This window comes from Centrocercus urophasianus, unplaced genomic scaffold (assembly GCF_019232065.1).
Source record: "Centrocercus urophasianus isolate 14NV4802_14NV808 unplaced genomic scaffold, USGS_Curo_1.0 seq_16, whole genome shotgun sequence".
Taxonomy (NCBI): domain Eukaryota; kingdom Metazoa; phylum Chordata; class Aves; order Galliformes; family Phasianidae; genus Centrocercus; species Centrocercus urophasianus.
The window spans coordinates 22,097,712-22,120,821 of NW_024884711.1; the positions used below are offsets into that span (position 1 = coordinate 22,097,712).

The window sequence follows — 23,110 nt, forward strand, 5'->3', positions numbered from 1 at the left end:
TGTGAATACATTTATTTTGGATTATAAGAGTATTTCTATACCATATCAGAACTAATAATTCAGCAAGACTAACTGAAACACTACTGACTAACATTCGTTCCTTTTAGATGGGAGGCTGAAGACCTGGGTTTATGGTGTAGCTGCTGGTGCATTTGTTTTACTCATCTTTATTGTTTCTATGATCTATCTAGCCTGGTGAGTTTTTTAATTATTTACCAACAAGCAGTCCCTTGCAGACTGTAATAATGCAAACATTTATATTTGCAGCTTTGGGAGCTGCAAATACTTCTTCTATAAACTGTAATGTTTAAATTTCTATGTACTTTCATCCAAGCTGAGGTTCATGGGCTCCATTTGTAGCCCCGATGATAGATAAACTGATAGACTGTCTTGAGATCAGGAGAACTTATTGCAAATATGGCATATCTTAGTGGATAGTTTATTTTCACTTATCTCTGTTGAGAATAACTGTACTCTGTCCATGGTGATTTCATTGCAGCTATATCACAAAACGCAAAGAGAAGTATCAAAAAGGAAACTTAATTGTCAGGCAAGTCTGATTTGATATTTGGTGGGATATAGAGATATACAACTAAAATAAGGCTGGAGGTTTTCTCATGTGTTTTCATAAATGATACATTTGAAAATATTACTGCATGAAAAAAGAGAAGATTTTTGCAAAAGCAAGTAATTTTTGAGAATGTTCTCCCTGAAATTAATTGGATTCTGCTTGGAATTTCTGATCCAGAGGATTGTGAAGGTAGAAGATGAGGGAAGTATGGTCTTAGTCATCAAGATCTTGGCTGTACTGCATAAGTTAACATTTGGGTGGCTTCTGGATTTATTTTTAAGTAAACTTTCTCCAAAATCTCACTTACGTGTAGGTAAGGAAGAAAATATTTTCTGAAAGAAAGAAAATCCATTATCTTTTAACTTCACTGCAAATTCTTTAGATTGTGGCCACTGAAAGCACCTGTAACAACTGTTTTGGGAACAAAGATTTTGGTTTGGGCAGGCTGATTGACATATCCTATAAATATCCAGTAAAAGTTTATTGGACAACAGAATGCAGGGGCTGATTTATATAAATGCTTATAATATACTCTAAAAGAAGGCAAGAACTAAGGCTCATATATTTTAGTTAAAGATAAAATACACAAACATACATTTTTATTTGGCTTAAACATTTTTAAAACTATAGCAAATGGATTGGAAATACTGCTGGATTAAAATTTATGTCAAGTATAGATAGAAAATTTTTATGGCTAGCAACCACATCCATGATACTTAAGACTGGTTTGATTTTAACATGTGGAATTAACTTTAGTTACTCCGGAAAGTATGAGATAAAGCTAATCACAAGATGGAACATTAAGGTGGAAATCCCCAATATGTCAAGAGAAGATTTCAGTCACATAATTTAAAAGAACTGGATGGGTTGCTCCATTGATAGACAATCAAATATTGCGCTGTAGCTTATGGGCTTTTCTGAAAAATGACTGATCTTGTATGATTATGTGCCAAAAATTTTATCAAGTCATGTCAGTACCGTAACAGCCTGTTTCTGAACAACTGAACTTTGAATTAGGTTTTGCTTTGGGTTGATAGTGATAATTAATGAACCACATGAAGGTTTTGAGTGTATAGCTTTTACAAATGATCAAATGTGTTGTCTTATTACAACACAGTCATCTTTCATTTAAGAATGAAATCCATCGTTGCTGTTATCAGTTTCTTGTTCTATTTACAAATTATCTTATTGTTTCAGCAAAAAGCCAAAGAAGCCCCAGAGAAGGCAGAACAACCGGCTGAAACCTTTAACCTTGGCTTATGATGGAGATGCAGATATGTAAAATATACTCACGGTGACAAATGGAGTCTTAATTATTGGATTGAAATCAGAAGGTATCCAAAGCCACAGGGATTTTATATGGAGTGGATTTGACTGTTTTGACTTTCTTTTTTGTAACTGCACTGTAGATAAAGATGGATGGATTTCATAATGCCTATGGATATTCAAGGCATTACTGCTTTACTTTAGACCATCAACACTGAGAAATCTAGCAGAATCAATTTAATAGACACTACAATGGGAGATATTTGTGGTCTTTCCTCAATCTTACAAGCTATAAGCACCACTTCTGTCTCCAGAATACTGTAACTGATATTGTATTAACAGTTGAAAGCCCCTGCAACATTAACCAAGCATAATCAGTACGCATGAAGAGTTTGTACCAAGAGTTTGTATGACTCTTTTCAAGCAGAGCGCATATACTCAGTTGAAGAATATGTATTACTCTATCAGATTATATACTTGTTAAAGAGCAATTTAGTGCTTATTACATTAACTTTTAACTGAGATTAACCCATGAGCAAGTTCAGCAGTTTGGCAGTTGATGACAACTTGTGTTAACCTGCGTTTCAGAGGGCAATGACTCACTTGCAAAATTCTGCCCTGTTATCACTCCAAAATATAAAGGCCTCCTATACACGTCCAGAAAGGAGGCATTCTCAGATTCAATATTTTCTAGCGGCTGCTGTCTGGAAAAAGAATACCCACTGTAAATGTTACAATACATTTCTACTTTCTCTAACTCAAACTGTTGCCTGCATCTTTTTGCTACATGTAAGGCAATTTTTTGCACTATATTAGTGCAGCATGATATGCACTTAACTAGTATTGCCATAGTAACCACCTCTTTTCAGAAAGATGATGATGTATCTTGTGCAAGGAGTGTCAAGTAGACAGGTCTTGAATCCTGAAGAGAGTAGCGTTCGGTTTGGACTGAGACTGGATGGAATCGGCTAACAACATGTACTGTACGCACCGATCCTCGTCACAGTGGCCATTTGTGGTCTATATCATGGCAGTAATACAAGTGTCTAGTTTCTTGCCCCATCTACCTATACAAGTATAGATTGTCCTGCTGGTTTCTAATTGTACTTTGAAGGCTGTTTATGACTAGATTTTTTATATTTGTTAACTTTGTTAGAAAAAAAGAAAAGAGAAAGAAAAGCGTTTGCCCTCTAATCTTGAGTGATATTGTCTAAAAAGGTATTCTGATTGTTTGTTAGCTAAAAGAAAAAGGTTTTGCTTTTTTCTTTTTTTTCCTTCTACTAGTGAGAGCATTTTCACTGTTGCTGACTGCAATATTCAGAGCCCTTTTTATCTTTTCTAATTAGGATAGTTGGATAGACTCTTTTAATTATTCATTTAAACTCTTGAGTGTACTGGCAAGTAAACAATAATTGTTCTGCCATTTTAATTGTCATAACTTTTTAAAGAATTCTGGCAGTATGAAAGCTCACTGTTAACCTCTTCCATACTTATGGCTTTTCAGTGTTACGCTTCTGACATCAAGCTCGTTGGCTTGCCACTGTATCTATACACATTCATGACCTGAGAAGGGTAATACTCATAAAATGGCTTCTATGTATAGTCTGAAGCAAACATATAACTGATTGTGCCACTCCTAAGCAATACAATTACAAAACGTTATCAGTCAACCTGTCAAAAATAATTGTTCTACAAAGCTCAGTATTAGGTTCTCAGGTCTTTTTTATAACCTAAACCATTTCTGCCTATTCATCATACTATTTACTCAAGAAGCACCCATTTTTGCATGTTGAATAAAATTGCAGCTTTGCAAATTTTGGCCCAGATTCACTGAAATCAATGACAGCTCTCAGTGACATCAGAGGATGACATCAGTCCTTAAATATACCTATCTTTATAGGTATTTTAAAACAGTTCTTGGAACCAATGTGCATTTTGTGCAATCCAAGTAAAAATGATCCAACTTTTAGCTATATTAAATTACCAATGTGGAATGACTGCATTAAAAAAAAAAAAAAAAAAAAAAAAAAAAAAAAAAGATCTTACTGCCACTGCATATGTATTCCCCTTAATGGGAATGGTAAGCAGAGAGGAACGACAGTAACAATCTTTTTGTACATGTTTATTTTCTCATTTTATACCTTGATCCACAGCTGGTGAAGTGCCATGGCCCCCTACCTCAGTAGTAGTTCATTCATACATGTATTGCAGAACTAGGGGCTTCGGTCTTGCATTTCTGTGTGAATATCCATAGGAAGGAAGGAAGGGAGGAAGACCACCAAATCTCAATGTATTTAATTGGTTGTAATTAACTGTAATTAAGTCAGAATTCTTGAGTAAGAAGCAAAAAAACCTAATTGATTTTCCTATCTTATTAAGCATAAAAAAATTAAATGAAAAAGTTGCAAAGTTTTGAAGAACAGTAAATATGTGGAAACATGAAGCTTGATCGTGATTTTTATACTTTAAAAAGTCTGATTCTGTGTTACCAAATTGTATTGGACCAATAGGCAATTGAGGGAACAGGGCTTTTTTCAATGGTAATGCGTCATCTTTATTTAATATACTGGCTGGTCATAGCAGGAGCTGTTGCCTCGTTCTTACCTTGAAGATTTGTATTCCCTAAATCTAAGAAGTTAATAACATGAAGCTAAAGGTATGCCATCTCCTGTTTCTTACCATAAAGTATTTACAATTGAAGAAAGGGAGATTGTTTATTTAAGTATGTTTGACCTTTGCAATCCATGCAAGTATTTTAGCATGTTAATACATGTTTTCTTGCTTCAGTGAATTTTGCTGATGCACATCTGCATCATAGTAGTGCTGCATTTAAAATCCAGAGTGCATTTTTTATTTTTATTTTTTACAAAGTGCACAGAAATATGAAGCCAAAATGGCTTCCTTCTTTATCAAGAAAAAAAAAAAAAATTAGTCTATAAGGAGGACTGAAATGTTAAGCTAAATGTTGCAAAGGTGACTAAGCCCTTTAGCATTGAAACAGAAATAATAAGTGAATTATCAGTATAGAATGAAAAGCAATTTGCTTTAAAAATCAGAGTGGTTCTACAAATCCAGTGCCTAAAGCAGCCACTACTGTATATTGTTAGATTGTGAAAGTAAAGTGATCAAATAAGCCGTTCAGAAAATAGCAAAGTAGACATTTTCCTGTTGATGTGGTGGTTTGTGTTTTCCTTTTTAAACCTGTAGTTTCTAGATTGCTGTGTCTGCTTTGAGTCCTGGACTAGTTCCTTTTTGAATCTTTGTTGCGACTGCACAAGCTTGTTTATATTTAGTATAAAGCATCCATTTTGAAACTCCCTTTCTCCTGCCAAAATGTAATAAAGTTTGTTTTCCAATATTTTACAATCTGAAGAGACCAATTTAAAAACTCTGTGTATAAAACACTGTAAAATATTCCTTGAATTAAATGGAAATTGTCTTTTAACCTTTATGTAAATTGTGCTCACCCAAAGTTAAGAGTTTATTTTGCCTAACTTAATTTACTTGAATATTTATTTTGTAGAACAAGGAGGCAGCTGTGTCTGAGGAATGTTTACCTATCTTTTTTTTTTTTTTTTTTTTTTTTTGTTTTGTTACTGTTAATTTGTAAATTGTGTAATGCATTTTTATTTTTTAAATTATGTATATTTCTTTTTTAAAAAGCACAAAATGTTTACCTTCAACTACTGCAAATTTGTGTATATTGTCACAAAGCTTTATTCAGTTAATACAGATGACATGAAAATGTAACAAGTCTTACGTTTTCATTTGGGTTATTTTTAAATAACTGATGTATTGCTGACAATAAATATAAACACAAAATCATTTCATGTCTTTTTCTAACTGATAAAGTATAGTCTTCTGCGATAGAGCCACAATAAAAAACAGGTCCCTGAAATATGAACACCCTTTAAATAGTCTCTCTTTTTTTTTTTTTTTTTTTTTTTGTAAGAAATTAGTACACATTTTTAAATATCATTCTCTTAAAAAATAAAGAAAAATACTTTCTAACATACAGTTAAAACCTGTTCTTGCAGTCTTGTTGACATAAGAGTTTACAATGCATATTTACTTGATCAATAAATATCCAATAAATCATTTGTATTTTAAATTTTCTTACCTTACTGCCATTTTTAGGTCTGGAAAAACAACCTGTGTGTGGAGGATGAAGGGTGAATCTAGATTTCACTGAAGACAACTATTCATTTCAGTTAATATGAATTTGTCCCTGTCCCTACGAGAAAAGGAACAGATAACAAAATCCCCCTCCCCCAACTGAACAAACATGTTCAATGCTCTCAATAAATTTGTCACTTATCTCCCAGTGTTGAACAGCCAGTATCAAATTCTTTTTTTTTTTTTTTTTTTCTACAATCAGGATTTTGTGGCTTATTAACTAGGGAAAAAAAAGTGAAATCAGTTTTCTCATAACTGTTCAAATTCTGTCTCTATGTTCTCCAAATTATTTTTTGTCATGTAAATTTCTGCAGCATACATTTACATGCCAGTCCAGTTTTATTAATTACCTCTCCAGTAATCCTTCACTGTTTACCCTAAACAAGTTTTAACCCAACTTAGAGAGCACACAACTCTGATTTTAGAGGAATTTCAGGATTTTCAGAAGTTCCTCTTGTATACATTATTTTCTCTTGCTGGAATCTACAGTAAAATAGAAATGTTAATCTTGTTTTTCCACATGCAATTTAATTGTTGAAGATTTTAGATAATGCAAAGTTGTTCAACCCAGTACAGGCAGAATTTAGAAAGATATTTGGAAGAACAAAAGTAAAATTCTTGTTTCAAGTCTGTGGAAGAGAATTACCTACTGCACTAAGAAAATCATAAATTCTTCATATTAAGTAAAGAAAACTTCTGGGATAATTTTGGCAATTTGTTGCAAGACTTTAGAGTAGTGGCTTAAATATTTATTTAAAAAATATTAGAAGAATATAATTTTCATTATACAAGTATAATGAAAGGAGATGAATCGAGAGCTAAATCAGGAAACTTAGATAGGCACTGCGCATATTTTAGCCTTCTACTAATATGAAGATCTATGGTAATGATTCTAGGAATTTGTCCTGCTGAAATAGGACTGAGCTGAGGCAGACATTTGGGATCTGTTTGGCATCATTAATAGTAATTTGGTTAAGTAAAATATTATTTCTGCATCTTCTGGCTGTTTGCTTTGACACATCAAAGCTGAAATGAGTATCCAAATAGCAACTAGTGAACAGACAGATGAATGAACAACTTGGATTTTGAGAGCAGGAGGAGAAGGGCTTGTGTTTGCCTTTGTCTTTGCATAACTGTTTATGGTTTAGCAGAGGGAGCATTTGATTTATTTTGCTTTCCTTCATTTGGGCAGTATATCTGGCCATGCAGAGTGTTGTTCTCTGGCGACATGCTGGTGAAGAATCTCCTATATGCCCACAGAAACTTGCGGTTTTCCTGTGTCTCGGTTTGATCTAAAAGGTGAGAGGCATATTGTGAGGCAAATCTTTGGCTATATTTGGCAGATTTCTAGTGTTCTTAGTTTTTGTCCTATTGTACTCTGCTGTCTGGCAACTCTGCACTGGGAGATGGTTTAGTTTCACAAGAGCACTGAGGTCTGTGAGTGGCATGGCATTAACAGTGGTCTACTGGTACCCAAGCATGGCTATACTTCAAGCTTACCCTGTCAGTCTCGTGTGTGAGGCATTTCTGTTATTAATACTCTGAGCTGCCTTGACAAGTTGATACTGTTAGATGCTGCCTCCTCCTGCTTGGCCCTGCTGGGGATGTTGTGGTTAAGGACCTAAAGGCATCGGAAGTTTCTAGTGAGCAACATGCCTAACCATGCAAACCTCTATCACAAAGGCTGGAAGCAAGGCAGCTGTATACATTTTTCTTTTACTGTGGAACTCAGAACAGGACACAGTACTCCAGATATGGCCTCAACAGGGCAGCGTAGAAGGGGGAGAATCACCTCTCTTGACCTTGATGCATCTCAGGTCATTCCTATTCTTGCCAAAGTAAATTGGAGCTAGAATTCCTGAAATTGCTTTAATAATTTCACTTGAGATGTACTCTCAGAATAATTTTTTGGCCTCCAAATGGAGTATGCATTGCTTCCACATTAACAATACAATTTACTTTGGAGCATAAAAGCAAGAACTCAGCAGTGAGTGCTCTTATATCTAAGGACTCTCAATCACTCTGCCTTTTCTTTCTGAGCATAGCTCTCTGTGAGATTCCTGAGCACAGGACTGCTTAGAGGAGATTGCTAGGAGTACATGGCACTTACCCTTTCATGGTCTTGGCAGATGTTTGTCATGGGTCCAGCATGGAGCCTGTGCGCTATGATACTGATGTTTCATTACTTCCTAAAAATCTCAGCTGTCCTGGCTTTTGCTGATGAATGGTGAATGGTTCTGGCATTCATCATTTAACAATAGTTAATGCTTTCCTGCTGGATATTTGAATGTCCATATTTAGTACAGTTTCTTTTCACATATCTTGAAATGGCTCTTGCAGCTGTCCCTGAAGTGGTTTGCCATCTGTGAGTTGCAGTATTTTTCATAATCCTCATCTCAGTAGGGGGTTTTTAACAGTGAAATGTATGGATTTCCTGTTAGAAAAAGTAGGATCTTTTTTTTTCTGTGGAAAGTATTTCAGAATGCACAAATGCTAGTGACAGATTTGTCAGTCTGACTGCTTGTCAGCCGTTTTAGTGGTGGTATCCATTACCTTTCCTTAATCATATGGTGACAGTGACCAGTGTTAGAACTGTCTTAGCAAACTTCTCAGATATATTTACCATTCATACCACAGAAATTACTTACAATTACATTAGTTTCAAACTAACCACCTCAGCCGTGAAGTTCAAATTAGATTTATGGCAGCCTTATATTTGCAGTCATCAGTGGGCATATGGGGTAAACACTGACATGTAGTGTGGGTAAGAAAAAAAGCCCTTCACTTTGTCACTGAAATGAAACTAAAATATAGTTATATGATCGTAATCCATGATATTGTTTACTTCTGTTTTCTATAGTCAAAGAAGTAATATTTTAAACTGTTCAGTGTTGAGTCTGTTTAGTTATTATTATGTGTTAATGCATTCACAACTCCATTCACTTCTGGCTACCAACTTTTCAAAAGAGATAGGCAAGGAAGGAAAGGTGATGGTGTAGCCCTCTATGTTAAGAAAGAATGTGAATGTATGGAAATTAATGATGGTGTTGAGGGTGATGATGATGATAGGGTTGAGAGCTTATGAGTCAGAATAAAAGCGAAGGCCAATAAGACTAATATTATAGTGGGAATCTGCTGTAGGCTACCCATTCAGAATGAAGAGGTGGACAAGACACTTTATAGACAGTTGGGTGAGGTCTCAAGGTCTCTCCCCTCTTGTTCTTGTGGCGGACTTCAACTTCTCAGACATCTGCTGGATTTATAATTCAGCAGATAAGGAACAGTCCCAGAGGTTCCTAGAGTGTGTGGAAGATAACTTCCTGACATAGCCGGTGAAGGAGCCAATGAGGGTAAGCAAAATTCTGAAGCTGCTGTTTGTTAACAGAGAAGGTCTTGTGGGGAATGTAAAGATTGCAGGATAGTCTGGAGTGTAGTGATCATTAGATTTCTCAATCCTTGTTGAACCATGGAGGGGGAGTCAGCAGAACTGCCATGTTGGACTTCCAGAGGACAGACTTTAACCACTTTAGGACCATGGTTGAGAGGGTCCCTTGGGAGGTAGTTTTGGAGAGAGTGAGAGCCCAGGAAGGCTTTAAGGAAGTTATTTTAGAGGTGCAGGAGCTGACCATCCCCAAGTCACGGAAGACGAGCCAACGGACAAGGAGTCTGGACTGGCTGAACAGTGACCTTTGGCTGGAACTCAAGAACAAAAGGAAAGTTTATGGTCTGGAAGAGTGGGCAAGCTACTTATAATGATTGCAGGTACATAGTGAAGCTGTGCAGGGAGAAAATTAGAAAAGCCAAAGCCCAGCTAGAACTGAACTTGGACACAAAGGTAAAGGACAACAATAAATATTTTTAAAAATACATCAACAGGAAGAGAAGGGCTAGGAAGAATCTCCATTTCTTATTGGATGCTGAGGGCCACTTGGTGACCAAGGATCAGGATAAGGCTGAGGTAATTAATGCCTTCTTTGCCTCAGTCTTTAATAGTAAGACTTGTTACTCCCTGGGAACGTGGTTCCCTGAGCTGGTAGATAGGGATGGGGAAAAGAACAGGCCCTGCATAATCCACAGTGAGATGGTTTTTGCACCTGCTCTGAAAGCTGGATATTCACAAGTCCATGGGGCCAGATGGATTGCACTGTGAAGTGCTGAGCTGTAAGAGGTCCAGGAGGCTCCTGGAATCCATTGATGATAATTTTCTGGTCTAGGTATTGGACAGACCGACCAGAGGTGAAGAGTTTCTGGACCTGCTACTCACCAATGCAGAGGAGATCATTAAAGGAGTTAAGGTTGGAGGCAGCCTGGCCTGCAATGATCACGCCCTGGTCGAGTTCGTGATCTCGACGGATGTGGGCCTGATGAAGAGTGGCATCAGGACCCTGAACTTTGGAAGAGTGAACTTTAAGCTGTTCAATGGACTGTTGGCCACTATCCCCTGGGAAGCATTCTTTAAGAACAAAGATGTTGAGCAGAGCTGACTACTCTTCAAGGATGCCTTCCTGAGAGCACAAGAACTCTCCGTCCCTCTGAATAAGAAAGCGGGCAGAGGAGGTGGGAAACCGGCATGGCTCGGCAAGGACCTGCTGGGCATGCTGAGGGCAAAGAAAGGTGCATACAAGCTCTGGAAACAAGGGTGTGTCACCTGGGAAGAATACAGGGATGCTGTCCAGACTTGCAGATGTGGAATCAGGAAAGCCAAGGCACAGGCAGAACTGAACTTGGCAAGGGATATGAAAAACAATAGGAAGACGTTCTACAAGTACATTGGCAAGAAGAGACAGGCCAAAGTGAGAGTACCTCCTTTGCTAAATGTATGAATGAATGAATTCTTTGCCTCGATCTCCACTGGCAGCCAGGATTCCAGTATTTCTCATGTCCCTGAGCCATGCATCCCTAAACCTCCAGGTGGGGACCAGGGCGGAAATGCCCCCAATGTAAGGGCAGAGCAAGTCTGAGACCGCCTCATGAGACTGAATGTGTACAAGTCTATGGGGTTGTATGGCATGCATCCCAAGGCACTGAAGGAGCTGGCTGAGGTGGTTGCTGAGCCGCTCTCCATCATATTTGAAAAGTCGTGGCTGTCAGGTGAGGTCCCGGATGACTGAAGGAAGGGTGACATCACTCCCATTTACAAGAAAGGGAGAAAGAAGGACCCGGGGAACTACAGGCCAGAGAGTCTCACCTCTGTGCCTGGGAAGATCATGGAACAGATCCTCCTGGATGATATGCTTGAGCACATGAGGATAGGGCGCGTGATCTGAGACAGCCAGCATGGCTTCACCAGGGGAAGGTCATGCTTGACCAATCTGGTGGCCTTCTGTGATGGAGTGACAGCACTGGTGGACAAGGGAAGTGCGACCGATGTCATTTACCTGGACTTGAGCAAGGCCTTTGACATGGTCCCCCAGCACATCCTTATCTCCAAATTGGAGGGATGTGGATTTGGTTGGTGGACCATTTGATGGATAAAAAATTGAAAGGCCTCAGACAGAAGGTGGTCATCAGTGGTCCTTTGTCCGGGTGGAGGTCAGTAACAAGCAGCATCCCTCAAGGGTCTGTCTTGGGACTGGTGCTCTTCAACATTTTTATCAGGGACATCGATGACGGAATCGAGTACACCCTCAGCAAGTTTGCTGACGACACCATGTAAGGCTGTCGATGTGGTCTATCTGGACTTCAGTAAAGCCTTTGACACTGTCCCCAACAACATTCTCATGGAGAAGCTGGCTACCCAAGGTTTGGATGGGTGTACGCTCTGCCTGGGTGAAACACTGGCTGGATGGCTGGACCCAAAGAGTTGTGACCAATGGAATTAAATCCAGTTGGCTGCTGGTAATGAGAGGTGTCCCCCAGGGCTCGGTACTGGGGCCGCTACAATTTAACATCTTTATTAATGATCTCGATAAGGGGATTGAGTAAATTTGCAGATGACACCAAATTGGGAGAGAGTGTTGATCTGCTAGAGAGGAGAAAGGCACTACAGAGGGACCTGGATAGTCTGGATCAATAGGCCAAGGTTAACTGTATGAGTTTCAATAGGGCCAAGTGTCGGGTCCTGCATTTTGGTCACAACAACCCCAGGAAACCCTACAGGCTTGGGGAGGAGTGGCTGGAAAGAAAAGCCCTTTGTGTACAAATGGACAGTCAGCTGAACATGAGCCAGCAGTGTGCCCAGGTGGCCAGTGGCCTCCTGGCTTGGATCAGGAATGAAGTGGTGAGCAGGACTAGGGAAGTAATCCTGCCCCTGTACTTGGCACTGTTGAGGCCTCACCTCGAGTACTGTGTTTAGTTTTGGTCACCTCAGTACAGAAAGGACATTGAGGTGCTAGAGCAGGTCCAAAGAAGGGCAAAAAGGCTTGTGAAGGGCTTAGAGAATATGCCCTATGAGGAGAAACTGAAGGAACTGGGACTGTTCAGTCTGGGGAAAAGGAGGCTGAAGGGAGACCTTATTGCTCTCTTCCAATATCTGACAGGTGCTTACAGTGAGAGTGGATTTCTTCTGTGGAAGAAGTGGAACAAGTGGAAATGGCCTCAAGTTGTGCCAAAATAAATTTAGGTTGGATATCAGGAAATACTCCTTTACAGAAAGGGTTGCTAAGCACTGGAATAGGCTTCCAGGGAGGTGGTTGAGTCACCATCTCTGGATGTGTTTAAAAACCTTTTGGATGTGGTGCTCAGGGACACGATTTATCAGAGGATTGTTAGGGTTGTATGGTTAGGTCTTGGTTGGACTCGATGATTTTTAAGGTCTTTTCTAGCCTCAACAATTCTATGATTCTATAGAACTAATATACCACAAAAGGTAAAATACTTTCATCATTTAATCTGATTTGAAACAAGATAAAGTCTAAAACACTCTGGCTACTCACCACTAAAGAACAGTAATTCTGAGTCATAGATTTTCTCTGTTTGAACTAGAGAGCTGAACTCGCATCTTCAGGAGGTTGAGGAAGACATGCACCCCTGTCCTTTTCATTGGCTTCTTCTGAAAGTACCAGCTCTTGCAAAAATCATTATCTTCAAACAGGCTTTGAGTAACACTGAGATAATAAGACTAGTTCTTCCCCAAACCATGAAGTACTCATTATTAATACTGTGCCTGTGCGCTACAAAGAACCAATGTCCCATTGTATGGGAACTGCTGAGTCACGGCCTGAACCTCTGATTGATCACCTGAGGTGAGCAATGAGTCAGACATGGGAGCACAGGTGAAGGCAATTTACCTGCGCTGCTGGAAGGGGTGAAGCCTGGCTCCACCTCTCCTAGACCTATTTAGGAGCCGACTACTGGGGGGGGGGAATAATCTCTTCTGGAGATCTGCTCTACTAGTGTTTTGTAAGCAAGCCCAGGATATGGGTAAGTGTCCTATCTATTCTCTTTTTGTTATTATAACCTGCTTTATCTAACTCTCTAGTTTATTTCACAATTATAGTATCTTAATATTCATTGATTATACAACCCATAAAAACATGACTTCTAAGTTGGTCTAAGCTTGAGAGAAAATAGTTTCTCTGGCTTAAGAGTACCTGTTATTTTAAGGATTATGTCGCTGCCTTCTCAGTGCTCTGTTTTTTCAGACTGCAAGTATGAAAAGCTCTGCAGCTTAATTGTAAGAGTGGAAATTTGTGACACAAGGTTTTGCTCAGCAAAGGAAAGAGGAAAAAATAATTAGCTGGCAGTTTTGTGATTGCCTGAAGTTGAATTTAATGAACTGCAGCAAAAGCTCTCTGCAACATTAGAACAGCAGCTGGAGCTAAGCTTTACACATCTGTCTTAAATGGCCTCCACTTACTAGTTGATGAGCAAAACATTAGTAGCGGTCTTTTGTTTGATTTTACTGAAACATAAAAGGAAGCTCTGCCAGCAAAAACAAGAAGTTACTGGTTGGTCTCTAGCTTGCTCTCCCCTCAATAATAGTGCCAAAGAAGCTCGGGCAAAAGTCTAATTCTTCAAAGTTGTAAATGGGCCTTTTCAGAAAGGGAAAATATTACCTACATTACAAATAATTGTGCATCACCCCTGTTAACGCTTTCTCAAAATGAAGTGGTCATTTTCTGTACAGACTTCCGTCTGCCACCTTACCTTAATGAAATGGCAATGCAATTTGTTTCTCCAGAATATTTCATGGCCTCATCAAAAAGCTGTATTTATATTTAACAGCTTGACACAGCATATAAAGATTTCTGCTATTACTTAAGGTTTTATGTAGCTATAGTAATACTACAGAGATAAGAAAATGATATGTGATTGATGAAAACATTTTATTTCCATTGTTTACAGTTTTTAAGTCTTACATTAGTAGCTGCTATTTACCATGCAAAAGATCTACGTTAACGATTTACTAAGTGTATAAAAAACATCTTCAGTAAGATTGATAATTTCTCCAGCAGATTTTCTGTGCTTTAACTGTACACTAAATTGCTATCAAAAAGGGGAAAAATGTTATTTTTTTTAATTAAAAAAAAAACAAAAAACAAAAAAAAAACAACCTCTAACTCACTGTGTGGACACTTAAATCTTTCCATTCTCACTGCTTTTCAAAGGAAGCAACTTCAATTCACCACACAATCCCTAAGGTCAGCAAAGGGAATTTGCTCAGTCTAAATTCAGTTGCTTAGTGAAAGCTTTGCACAGACCATTGCGTTTCTTCATATTTCTCTGGCCCTTCTAAAAAATAAAAGCAAACAACAACAACAACAAAAGACCAATTTTCTCTTGTTGTCTTGATGCCGATGCAATGCAGCCTAGCTTGTAAGCTAGGTCCTCAGACATGTGTCCATACCCACGTTTCTAACTCTCAGGTCCTGGGCCAGTCTTTTGACCCAGCTGAACCACTCATTAAGAAGAGCATTAGCAGAGGAGCATAAGTTGAATCAGCAGGAACAGAATCATATGTTTAAAATTAATTGGTTTTAATTGTCTTTCTTTTTGTAATAGAGCTATAGTTTTACATAGATAGAAGTAAAAAGTTTTATGACTCTACCATGATAATGTAGTAGAGAGAAAGACAGGCCTGGTAGAATAGCACAGCCTCTGAGTAGTGAGGACAGGATGCAGAGAATGGTTTATGAATGGGGGATGCTGAAATAAAGGGGCACAGGGTTGGCATTGGAAGCCTCATGACTGTAAGAAACTCACTTATGAGCAGTTAAAGAAATGGAGACCTGGAGCTGAACAGAATTGGTTTTAAGGGTAAAGCAGAGAACGAATAAGTAATAATTCGTGTAAAAGATACTATATAAAAAATTAAGGTGTAATAAGCAAAGGCATGAAAGTATGTTGGCAGGCATAAAATTGACCCTGAGGCAAGCCTACAGTGAAATAAAGAAGCTATCAACATGAACATCATATCCTTCATAACAAATGGCTCCAGATGCTGATTGTTACCACTAATCTAAACTCCACATTACCATCCCCCCTTCTCCCTTCCACACCTATTGACACCAGTGTGAAGCCACCAAGCTCAGCAATGAAGAAATGGGCATAACATTAGAGAAGGGACCAGGAGTCAGTGTATAGCATTCTTAAATGTTTAGATCTGGAGTACTAAGAGTCAAGCTGCTTCAAATTCAGTTATACTAACAATAAGATTTTGGCTTTACTTAGTTAAAAGGTGTGAATCTTCTTTTCCCACAAGGAAGTTTTGAGTGTAACTCAGCTGCAGCAGCAAATAGATTTCTCAGGCAGAAGGATGAGAGAAAAGAATATGTAAAGTCTTCAGACATTTTTAAGTTAATGTACATCAATATGCTTTCTTGGTATATCGAATTTAAATAAGAAACAGAAAAGAATGAGAAACAGAGAAGAATCTGGCTTCAAGTCATTAAAGAAAAATGTAAAAGGAAAGCAAGGTTACCTGAGGGACACATCTTCCTATTTTTAATGAAAAAATTCAAGATAGTTTAATTTGGAATAGAAGCAAAAATTTTGAAATGACCAAATCTGGGCTATGTGTAAGAAACACAATGACAGAAAAATAGAATAAAAAGTTGATAAGGTTGAAATGTGATGTAGGAAATACTTAGAGAATGTGCACTGCCATTAGCAAGGCTTTTATCTGTTTTGAGATAGCAGATGATGTGTGTTTCCCTCCAATTTATTGGAGGGAGAGGAAGTTCTTTGATATATGTATACCTGGTGTGAGGTTAAGAAACAACAGTTCAAATATTGGTCCAACCAGTTTATTACTAAACTTGATCAGGGAGATGGGGAGGGGGAGGACAAGCACTACTACAAATTAGGGTGATGGGGAAGGGAAGGGATGATAGGAATGAAGCAAGGAGCCTTTATAGGAAGCAAGATGGAGGTCACCACCATGGATCCAGCATGGTTCCTAGTTCAGTCATTGATCTTGAGTAGTGGTGGGTCATTGGGCACTGTTGTTCCATTGATGACAACAGTGACCATGGTGACAATGGTGATGATTTTCAATGGCAGTACAAACTTATACGTCCAAAGTGGTTGAGTCAGTTCTTCTTGGAATGACAGTTTCTGGCTTTTGGATCTCAGTAGGAACTCCTTTTGTTCCCATCTCCATGGTCATGCTAGCATGTAAGAGGGAGTATGGAAGTGCCAACTTGTATCTTGCCTTCACAGGATACAATAGTATCGTCCCCTGATCTCCCATAGCAATCAGGAGTTATTGGGTCACAGGATAGATCTTCCACCAGTAAACAGTTCTGAGCACTCCCCTGTGAAGGCAAACAGCTCCAAAGAAATACTTTCAAATGTGAAATTGTTCAGACAGTGAAGCTGATTGCCACACGGCAACACCCACCTCTCATCTCCTTGATAAGTGAGTCTTATCACAAGAAATGCCTCAGGAAGCAAGTTTGGAGCCAGAAAACAAAGTCAGTTCTCGCAGTGTGTCACAACTGAACTAATACACTAATAATCTAGAAAAATAATCAATTAAGGATGCAGAATTTGCTAATGCTATTAAAAAAAAAAAAAAAAAAAAAAAAAAAAAAAAACTAAAGAAACACCTAAGCAGATTTGGGAAAGAAACCTATGGGCTGGTTATGAACAACTGGCACAAAAATTGCCTTGGAGTGAACAAAGGAGTCACTGAGAGTCACTGTAATACTGCAGGATAGCAGTGGGGACAAATACAAGAAAAAATGTCATAAAGCAGTGAGCCACAGCATGATCTGATATGATAAAAGCCATAAAGCATGTGCTGTGAAACTTTCCTAAGAGCAAAGTAGAATTATTTCAAAATAACTTACAATTGCAATAGTAAATAGTCAAACAGAGCCTTGAAGTACAGAACCAAAGAACTGGTGATGATAAGGACATAAGCAAGGAATGACTTAGTAGTGATATAGAACCTCTTCTTACTGAATAGCTAAAAAGTGAGAAATTTGAAACAGCTGTTTGAAGAACAACTAAAAATGCTAGTTTTTATAACATCCAAAAGGATTGCTCATGCATTCAGTCAAGCCACGTGTTCTGTGCAGGGCTTCTTGGGTGAGCAGCTGTATGTCAGCCTCTGTCTCTAGCAAATACAAGTGACTTTCTTTCTTCCATGGAGACCAACTTGTTTTTGGAATTGTCATCTCCTAGCATCCACTGCTTTCTAATGGTTCCAGCGTGCATGAGTATGAACCAAGATATGCTACAGAGGACATCTTTGCTGTATGTTTATAAAAGATGAGAAGCAGCAGCTTCTGCCTTTGCCTTTCATAGTGTGGTTTTTTTCCTTGGGTAGCTTAGCATACAGATGAAATGTGCCTGCCCACCAGCAATGTGCTGGAAAGAATCTTCTGCGCTGAAGACAGCTGAACAGCAGCTGATCCTTTTTAAAGAAGGATCTGAAGGAATGAGAAATAAGAACAGAACTAAATTCCAGCACATTCAAATATTCAGTCTATATCGAGAATGAGGCAAGCAAAAACATGCAACAGAAGAGCATGAAAACAAAAAATGACTTTGATATATGGGTGAGACATACAGCCTTTAAAAAACACCAAAACAAGAAAGCTTCTGTATAAATAATTTTTATTCCTAAGACTAAAGCAGTTTCTTTCCAGGAAAGTAGTGTAAGTGTCATCTTGGTGAATCATTCACAATAAAATGCCTGTAGCAGAGGAACATGGCATGAGACAGGCAGTGCTGCTAGCTAGGAAAAGCACTGAAGCCTACATTGTTAGGCAGTGCTACACTGTTGAGAAAGATGTGCAAAATTTACCATTATAAAAGCATCTTTCAGTTACTTCTATCCTTCTTTTTTTCCATTTATCCCTTGGAAACTTCTTAAAACATTGAAAGATGAATTCCTGCAGAATTTATTTGGCATAGCATATGAAGAAAGCAATTGAAGGTTAAGAGAATTATGGATAAATCTGGGGGGATGAGGATAAAAATTGAGAAGCAGAAATAGAGAAGAGAGTTGTAATAATCAATTATCGATATAATTTACTGCATAATTCTAGACAGTTTTATATCTAAGCAATTGCCAGATTCTCAAATGACTAAACAGGTCAATTTCTATCACATGCCTTTCTTCTAATGAAAGTATCATTCTTCAGTATGTAAGACAGACCTAAAACATAGTGAAAGTAGAAGCTGATGATGTTATTACATCAGCTGTAGATGTTTTAGGTGTTGAAATGAAATAGGATTGAAAAATAACTACATTCCACCACTGAGATCCCTTTGTACAACATTTGCTTCCTGTGAGATAAATGCTATCCAAGTTGGCATCACCACATCAGTATATCAAATTAAACTGACTTTTTAAATGAGCTTCTAATTTGTTGGCTGAAAGAAGAAAGGAAAATGGCATGATCTGCCACATAATATTTCCCTTGTTGCCAGTCTACATCCAAGCAATTTTACCTCGTGGCATATACTGCCATGTTACGATGACTTAATAGTAGCTTATCTGAATTAGCTCAATTTTCCTGGCATTGTTTAGACTACAATTAGAGTGGGCTATTTCACGCATTGTACACTGGTTTTATAACAAACATATGTGAGACTTCTGGGATGGAAATTCTGATGCATTAGTAAGTAAGCTAACAAATTCAGCCAACATGTTGTTAGTTTTCCAGTCTTGGCCTTTATCTTCATCTAAGAGGACAACGTAAACTTTCCTGGAGACTTCAGAAGAAGAATGTGTAGCCACAGCAGAATGACATACTATAATGCAAAGGCCTGGACTGGAGCAAGTGAGGATCCCAAATACAGCAGCCATAGACACAAATCAAAGGAAAAAATCTGCTTACCCTTAGAAGGTCTCAGGTAAACAGATATCTCCAGTGAGATACCATTGTTTCCACTGCCAACTCTTTAAATTTTGGTCGATGCTCAGCTGAACATGAGCTGACAGTGTGCCAAGGTAGCCAAGAAAGCCAATGCCATTCTGGTCTGCATTAGAAATAATGTGACCAGCAGGAGCAGGGAGGTAATCATCCCCCTGTACACAGCTCTTTTGAGGCCACAACTCGAGTATTGTGTTCAGTTTTGGGTCCCTCACTACAAGAAAGACATTGAGGCCCTGGAATGTGCCCAGAAAAGGGGCAACAAAACTGATGAGGGGTTTTGGAGCACAAGTCTTATGAGGAACAGCTGAAGGAGATGAGATTGTTTAGTCTGCAGAAGAAGAGGCTCTGGGGAGATCTCATCACACTCTACAATTTCCTGAAGTGAGGTTGTGATGAGGAGGGGTTTGGCCGCTTCTCCCAGGCAAGAAACAGGACCCAAGGAAATGGCCACAAGTTGTGCTGGGGGGATTTAGATTAGACATAAGGAAAAACTTTTTCTCTCTCAGAGTGGTCAGGCACTGGAATGGCCTGTTCAGGGAGGTAGTGGAGTCACTGTCCCTGGTGGTGTTCAAGGAGTGTCTGGATGAAGTGCTATGAGATATGGTTTAGTATCTTAGGGGTAGTAATGGTGATAGCAGGATGATTGGACCAGATGACCTTGCAGGTCCTTTCCAACCTTGTGATTCTATGATTCTATGAAATGAGGTCTGGGAGGGGATGGGTCCTGGCTCCATCCATTCTGGTCACTCATGTGCATACAGTGCATCTGAGCTCCCCTGAGGTGGCCCTGTCTTCCCACCGGGTGCCAAATCATTGGTTCAAGCCATGACTTAGCTCTTCTGCTACAGACACCATGGCAAGAAAACAATCCTATGTCACGATCTTTCAATAGCAACTACTCAGAAGCCTGTTTCCGTTTCTTCAGTTATTTACTTTAATGCTGCAAGGTAAGATGCTAAATTTCTAGTTTGGTTTCACCCTCAGATCACCTGTAATAAAGTCCTCTTTAACACTCCAAATTCTCATGTGTTTTTCTCTCAGGAAAAGTAAACAGTAAATTGAGGCAAAATGAAGTTGCAGAATAGATCCACACAACTTGGTTTCTCAGACCAATTTCCCTATGGTCTGGTGAGCAGAGGACAATGACACAGTGGTTGGGCACCAAAATCCAAGTCCAGGTGTACAATGAAAAGAAGTACATCAGAGCAAGCTTACAGAGCGTAAAGCTACAGCCAAAACACAGGAACAATTTATAAGTTATCATATAGTCAGGAAAAAAGTAAAAACATTCTTGAAAGCTCAAAGGATGAAAGAGATGTCAGCCTCAGTGAATTAAGGATGAACAAAACTCACAATTTAGCTTGACTCCCTCTAAGCTAGAAAATAAGACACGTAACCACAGGAACTTTACAAACCCTTCTAGCATAAAACTCAGTAACTGTTGCAGATTATTTCTTATTCATTAAAAAAAAAAAAAAAAAAAAAAAAAAAAAGTAGTGAATGAGAATGCCTGTTTACATGGCAAAATATCAGAATTTGCTAAAGCAATACAAGGCTAGGAAGACATTAAGTGACTCAGGAAAAAAGATGACAGATGACATGAGAAGAAAAACAACTGACAACCAAATTTTTTACAATCTCTTTTCATCTTACAGCATGCACTAGAAATTGCAGTTCCAATGAGCACTGTGCTCTGAAGATGCAACAGTTTTATGAGATCCTGAAGCAACAATGTGAAAAGCCAATTGGGCAGAAAGCCTGACTGAAAAAACTCTCAAGACTGCATGTTTTTCTTGTCCAACACTAGTGATTGCCAGAAAAGAAACAGTGTGAAGAAGCAAGAGCAAGAACAGACTGGTGCAAAATCTACAGCTATCTCCCCCCAGAGGCAATGGCAGAGACTTTCAGATTCATCATCTGTGATTGCAATACGAAATCTGCAGAGAATACTGTGGTATCTTGATAACTGCTTAATTTAGACAGGAATTTTACAAAGCATTTATTCCAATTACAAGGAAAGAAATAGTCATTAAAAAAAAATCAAGGCCATAGAGGATCTTCTTTGCCTGATTTTATAATAGAATTAATTGTAATTTTAAAAATAATTTTTCTAAAGAATGCACCACTCTTGACTATAAAAATTATATAATGTAAATATCCTTGCTCTCTTGTTCATTCTTGTGAACAAGGTACCCTGGCCCGTGTACAATAGGGATTCACACTCCACCTTGTAAGAGCAGGCAGAGGTTGTGCACTGACCGTCAAGGACCTTGAGGCAGCCAGGATTTCCCCACAGAACACCTAGATGTGCATGGAGGCACAGCACAGCCTTTACAGGGCAGTGTCTGGGCCCTGAGGGCATTTTTAAATGGAGATAATGAAGAAAAAAGCGGCACTCTGAATACAAAATATGCCATGTTCTCAGTCCTAGAGAAGATACCCTAGACATGGTTTGTCAGCAGCTCAAAAGGACCCACAAGTCCCCAGAGAGTGCACTAGTGACTGAGGCACTCTCAGAAATGCAGGTGCTTTTCCAGATGTCATTGTAGTACTTACAAGTCTGCAAAATATTCCATAGAGAGAATCGTGAATGTTCTCCTAGACTTCATATGTACATTCCACAGGACTGATTAACCTTTTGACAATTGCATATTTAGACTTCAATGTGCTTTTTCAAATATATAATGTATGGAATTTCTCAATATCCTTTTATGCAGTTCAGTAAATCCCACTACCCAGGCCTTTTTTTACTGCTGTGAAGGCAATAAGCCCAGTTATTAAAATCCTGTTGTGTGGACTATCTATGTTCTTGCCATATAAAAAGAACAAAGACTCAACAGTTTCAAACATTTCTCCATTAAAGCCCCCTGTAGTTTGAGGTAAAGGCAATTTAATAAAACTTCCTTCTGATGTTTTCAGCTCAATAAAAAAAAAAAAAAAAAAAGAAAAAGAAAGAAAAAAAAAAGAAGAAAGGAGAAACTTCAGAAAAGTTTACCAGAACACTAGAACAAATTAAGGGTACATTTTATCTGTCACTTTTCTGATGTATATTAGCCATTTTTACGTTTCATCAGGCCAATTATCCAAAAGGGGAAATATCACTGAACAAACTGAACCAGAATGACTTCATCATTTAACAAGAACAGCATCTTCTCAAAAATTACCATCCAACTTTCATTTATTTGAATCAAAGTAGGACATCAAAGACATTAAATTAAGAACAAAGGACCGTAATTAATGAAGTAATGGTCCAAGAAAACTGATCAATCAAGCAGAGGTGCAAATGAAAGCAATGAGACTCTAGCAGAGCTTTTAGTATAAACATCAGGCTTTATGCATCTAATATGAATTGTAGAAAACTTTATAAAGTTTTCCAAGTGCTAATTATAGCAATTATTTTGTTGCTGAAAATTTTACATATCATTTAGAACTGATCTGATCTATATTTTAGGGTACTGGAACTATCATTGTGTTCTAACGTCTTGGTACAAGGCCATGGAAGAAGAAGAAAGTGTTTCATCAATTCATATCACTTCGTCAAGTGTTTCAATATTTCTACATATGTAAATTGGTTTTAGTCTGTGTATGTCCAACATCTTTTTCTAAGGGACTAGCTTTGGAAACTATACTAATAATACAGTTAATAAATAGCTACATGAGCAAATGCAAACAGTACCACAAGGTGTCAGAGCTAGTGAGTTGGTCTCAGAGACCCACGACACATTCCCATGCACAGAACATCGGAAAGGTGTTGACATATAGAATCACAGAATCATAGAATCATAGAATGGCCTGGGTTGAAAAGAACAATAATGATGGTTTC

The 23,110-nt window shown here is 38.4% G+C and overlaps 1 protein-coding gene across 5 annotated transcripts in view; it reads left to right on the plus strand.

Annotated features, from left to right (window-relative positions):
* The window catches only part of THSD7A (thrombospondin type 1 domain containing 7A), a 254,779-nt gene extending 249,345 nt beyond the window's left edge, over window positions 1–5,434 (plus strand). For 4 of the 5 annotated variants that reach the window (XM_042817387.1, XM_042817389.1, XM_042817390.1 and 1 more), the window contains 2 exons: window positions 108–195; window positions 1,769–5,434. In XM_042817387.1, the coding sequence (XP_042673321.1) occupies window positions 108–195; window positions 1,769–1,853 (173 nt within the window). In that variant the 3' untranslated portion in view covers window positions 1,854–5,434. The remainder of the gene's footprint in view (window positions 1–107; window positions 196–1,768) is intronic. The other variant, XM_042817391.1, reaches the window with a different exon arrangement.
* Window positions 5,435–23,110: the final 17,676 nt, after the last annotated feature.